Source organism: Theropithecus gelada, chromosome 14 (assembly GCF_003255815.1).
Source record: "Theropithecus gelada isolate Dixy chromosome 14, Tgel_1.0, whole genome shotgun sequence".
In the NCBI taxonomy this organism is placed as follows: domain Eukaryota; kingdom Metazoa; phylum Chordata; class Mammalia; order Primates; family Cercopithecidae; genus Theropithecus; species Theropithecus gelada.
Genome location: NC_037682.1, coordinates 55,987,049 through 55,991,553, shown reverse-complemented (window position 1 = coordinate 55,991,553; position 4,505 = coordinate 55,987,049). Strand labels below are relative to the sequence as shown.

Genomic DNA, 4,505 nt, shown 5'->3' with positions numbered 1-4,505 from the left:
TCTTTCTTTTTCTTTTTTGTGTGTCTTTGTCTGGTTTTGCTATCAGGGTAATAATGGCCTCATGGAATGAGTTTGAAAGTATTCCCTCCTCCTCAAATTTTTAAAATAGTTTGAGTAGGATTGATATTAGTTATTTAAATCTTTGGTAAAATTCATCAGTGAAGCTATTGAGTCCCAGGCTATTCTTTGCTGGCAGACTTTTTATTTTGGCTTTGAACTTGTTACTTATTATTGGTCTGTTAAAGTTTTGAATTTATTCATGGTTCAAATCAGTAGGTTGCATGTATCTAGAAATTTATCTTTTTTTCTAGGTTTTCCAATTTATTGGCATATACTTACTCATAGTAGTACCTAGGATCCTTTGAATTTCTTGGTATCATGTGTAACATCTCTCTCATTTTATTTTATTTCAGTCTTCTCTCTTTTTTTCTTAGTCTGGCTAAAGGTTTATCATTTTGTTTATCTTTCCAAAAAATGAACTTTTTGTCTTTATCCTCTGTATTGTTTTATTTGTTTCAATTTCATTTATTTCTGCTCTGGTCTTTATTATTTATTTTCTTCTACTAACTTTGGGTTTGGTTTGCTCCTGCTTTTCTAGTTCTTTAAGAGGCATCATTAGGTCGTTTACTTGAAGTTTGTATGTTTGTTCATTTGTTTGTTCGAGACAGAGTCTCACTCAGTCACCCAGGCTGGAGCGCAGTGGCCAATTTTGGCTCACTGCAACCTCCGCCTCCCAGGTCCAAGAAATTCACATGCCTCAGCTGCCCAAGTAGCTGGGACTACAGATATGTGCCACCATGCCTGGATAATATTTTTGGTATTTTTAGTAGAGATGGGGTTTTCCCATGTTGCCCAGGCTGGTCTCAAACTCCTGAGCTCAAGCAATCCACCCACCTCAGCCTCCCAAAGTGCTGGAATTACAGGCATGAGCCACTGCACCCAGCCTTTTTATCTTTTTTGATGTAGGCACTTACAGCCATAAACTTCCCTCTTAGTACTGCTTTCACTGTATCCCACAGGTTTTGATATGTTGTGTTTCCATTATTGTTTCAAATTTTTAAATTTTCTTATTAATTTCTTAGTTGACCCACTGGTTATTCAGGGGCATATTGTTTAATTTTCATGTGTTTGTATAGTTTCAAAAATTCCTCTTGTTATTGATTTCCAGTTTTATTTCATTGTGGTCAGAGAAGATCCTTGATATTATTTCAATTGTTTTAATGCTTTAAGACTTGTTTTGTGACCTAACAGGAGCTATCCTTGGGAATTATCCATGTGCTGAGGAGAAGAATGTGTATTCTGTAACCATTGTGTGAAATGTTCTAAATATCTATTAGGTCCATTTGATCCATAGTGCAGATTAAGTCTGATGTTTCTTTGTTGATTTTCTGTCTGGATGATCTGTCCAATGCTGAAAGTGGGGTGTTGAAATCTTGTGCTATTATTGTAGTGGAGTCTGTCTCTCTCTTTAGCTCTAATAATATTTGCTTTATATATCTGGGTGCTCCAGTGTTGGGTGCATATATATTTACAATTGTTATATTCTCTTGCTGAATTGACCCCTTTATCATTATATAATGACCTTCTTTGTCTCTTTTTATAGTTTTTGTCTTTTTTCTTTTGAGACAGTCTTACTCTGTTGCCCAGGCTGGAGTGCAGTGGTGCAATCTCAGTTCACTTCAACCTCCACCTCCTGGGTTCAAGCAATTTTCCTGCCTCAGCCTCCTGAGTAGCTGGGATTACAGGTGTGTGCCACCATGCCAGGCTAATTTTTGTATTTTTGGTAGAGATGGGATTTCACTATGTTGGCCACGCTGGTCTTGAACTCCTGACTTCAGGTGATCTGTCCGCCTCAGCCTCCCAAAGTGCTCAGATTACAGGTGTGAGCCAGCACACCCAGCCTAGATTTTGTCTTGAAATCTGTTTTGTCTGTTATAAGTATAGCTATTTCTGCTTTTTTTAGTTTCCATCTGCATAAAACATCTTTTTCCATCCCTTTATTTTCAGTTTATGTGTGTCTTTATAGGTGAAGTGTGTTTCTTGTAGGCAACAGATCATTGAGTCTTTTTATCTTTTTAAATCCATTCAGCCATTCTGCGTCTTTTGATTGGAGAGCTTAGTCCATTTACATTCAATGCAATTATTGATAAGTAAGGACTTACTCCTGCCATTTTGTTATTTGTCTTCTGGTTGTTTTGTGGTCTTCTCTTCCTTCTTTCCTTCCTGTCTTCCTTTTAGAGAAGGTGATTTTCTCTGGTGGTATGTTTTAATTTCTTGTTTGTTATTTTTTGTGTATCCATTGTATGCTTTTAGATTTCAGGTTATCATGAGGCTTACAAATAATATAACCCATTATTTTAAACTGATGACAATTTAACACTAATTGTGTAAACTAATAAACAAAAAGGAAACTAATAAAAACTAATACAAACTTTAACTTTGTCTCCCCACATACTTTTTGTTGTTTCTATTTATATCTTATTGTGCTGTCTATGTCTTGAAAAGTTGTTGTTGTTATTATTATTATTATTATTATTTGGAGACAGAATCTCACTCTGTTGCCCAGGCTGAAGTGCAGTGGCATGATCTCAGCTCGCTGCAACCTCTGCCTCCCGGGTTCAAGTGATTCTCCTGCTTCAGCCTCCCGAGTAGCTGGGATTATAGGCGTGTGCCACTATGCCCAGCTAATTTTTGTATTTTTAGTAGAGATGGGGTTTCACCGTGTTAACCAGGTTTGTCTCCATCTCCTGACCTCGTGATCCACCCGCCTTGGCCTCCTAAAGTGCTGGGATTACAGGTGTGAGTCACCGCACCCAGCCCGTAATTATTTTTGATTGGTTCGTCTTTTTGTTTTTCTACTTAAAATATGAGTAGTTTACATACCACAACGACAGTGTTATTATATTCTGTGTTTTTCTGTGTAGTACTTATTGTTACCAGTAAGTTTTGTACCTTCAGATTATTTATTTATTATTATTTTTTATTTTTTTGACAATGTCTCACTTTATCACCCACGCTACAGTCCAGTTGCTTGATTATAGCTCACTGTAGCCTCCTAGCCTTAAGTGATCCTCCTGCCTCAGCCTCCCAAAGTGCTGGGATTACAGGCATGAGCCACTATGCCCAGCCAATTAAAACAATTTTTTTTTGTAGTGATGGAGTCTCACTGCATTGCCCAGGCTGATCTCAAACTCTTGGATTCAAGCAATTCTCCCACCTTGGCCTGGATGATTTCTTATTGCTCATTAACATCATTTTCTTTCAGATTGAAGAACTCTTTTTAGCATTTCTTATAGGATAGGTCTTGTGTTGATGAAATCCTTCAGCTTTTGCTTGTCCAGGAAAGTCTTTACCTCTCCTTCATGTTTGAAGGATATTTTCATCAGATAAAGTAATACTATTCTAGGGTAAAAGTTTTTTTTCCTTCAGCATTTTAAATATTGTCATGCCACTCTCTCCTGACCTGTAAGATTTCCATCGAAAAGTCTGCAGCCAGACCTATTGGAGCTCCATCGTATGTTATTTGTTTATTTTCTCTTGCTGGTTTTATCCTTGACCTTTGGGAGTCTGAATATTAAATGCCTTAAAGTAGTCTTCTTTGAGTTAAACCTGCTTGGTATTCTATAACCTTCTTATACTTGAATATTGATATCTTTCTCTAGGTTTGGAAAGTTCTCTATTATTATTCCTTTGAATGAACCCCACCTCTCTCTCCACCCCTCTTTAAAGCCAATAACTCTTAGATTTGCCCTTTTGAGGCTATTTTCTAGCTCTTGTAGGCATGTGTCATTCTTTTTTATTCTTTTTTCTTTTGTCTCCCCTGACTGTGTATTTTCTTTTTTCTTTTTTTTTTTCTTTTTGAGGGTCCAGAAAGCAAGTTTATTTGGTGAATGCTGATGGCAAACATCATCCAAGGGAGACAAGATGGGAAAGGTGCTGAGACAAGAGAGCCTAGGGAAACTTCAGGGTAGATACAAAATTCACACAGGGAAAGGCACAGACTCTGGGGAGACTGGGAAGGTCCTCAGCCATTCAGCACCATGTGGACGAGCTCTTCCTAGTTGATACAACCATTGCTGTCCTCATGCCCTGCCACCAGCATCTCTACTTCTTCCTCTGTCATCTTCTCACCCAGTGTGACAAGAACATGCCGGATTTCAGCACCCATGACGGTGCCATTTCCTTCCTTGTCAGACACCCAAAGTCCTTCAACATAATCCTCATAGGTGCCCTGGTCCTTGTTCTTGGCCACTGTCTGCAGCATGGGCAGAAAGTGCTCAAAGTCCAGCACCTTCACATTCATCTCATCACTCTTGGGATTCCCCAGGACCTTGAGCACCTTGGTGTTGGTAGGGTTCTGGCCCAGGGCCCTCATCACCTCCCCACACTGGCTGTACAGGATCTTGCCATCACCTGTTCGGTCAAACAGCTGGAAGGTCTCCTTGAACTCTGTGGTTTGGTCTTCGGTGAAGTCACACATCTTGACTGCTCAGCTCTGCAGGACC

At 39.0% G+C, this 4,505-nt stretch overlaps 1 protein-coding gene across 2 annotated transcripts in view; it reads right to left on the bottom strand.

Moving 5' to 3' along the window:
* The window catches only part of LOC112606076 (myosin light polypeptide 6-like), a 15,897-nt gene extending 11,392 nt beyond the window's left edge, over positions 1–4,505 (bottom strand). Inside the window, exon 1 of one of the 2 annotated variants that reach the window (XR_003115592.1) lies at positions 3,920–4,505. Coding sequence is in view for 1 of the 2 variants with exons in the window: in XM_025356046.1 (XP_025211831.1) it covers positions 4,058–4,480 (423 nt within the window). In the remaining variant the exon portion in view is untranslated. Of the gene's footprint in view, positions 1–3,863 lie in introns of those variants that run through there. The other variant, XM_025356046.1, reaches the window with a different exon arrangement.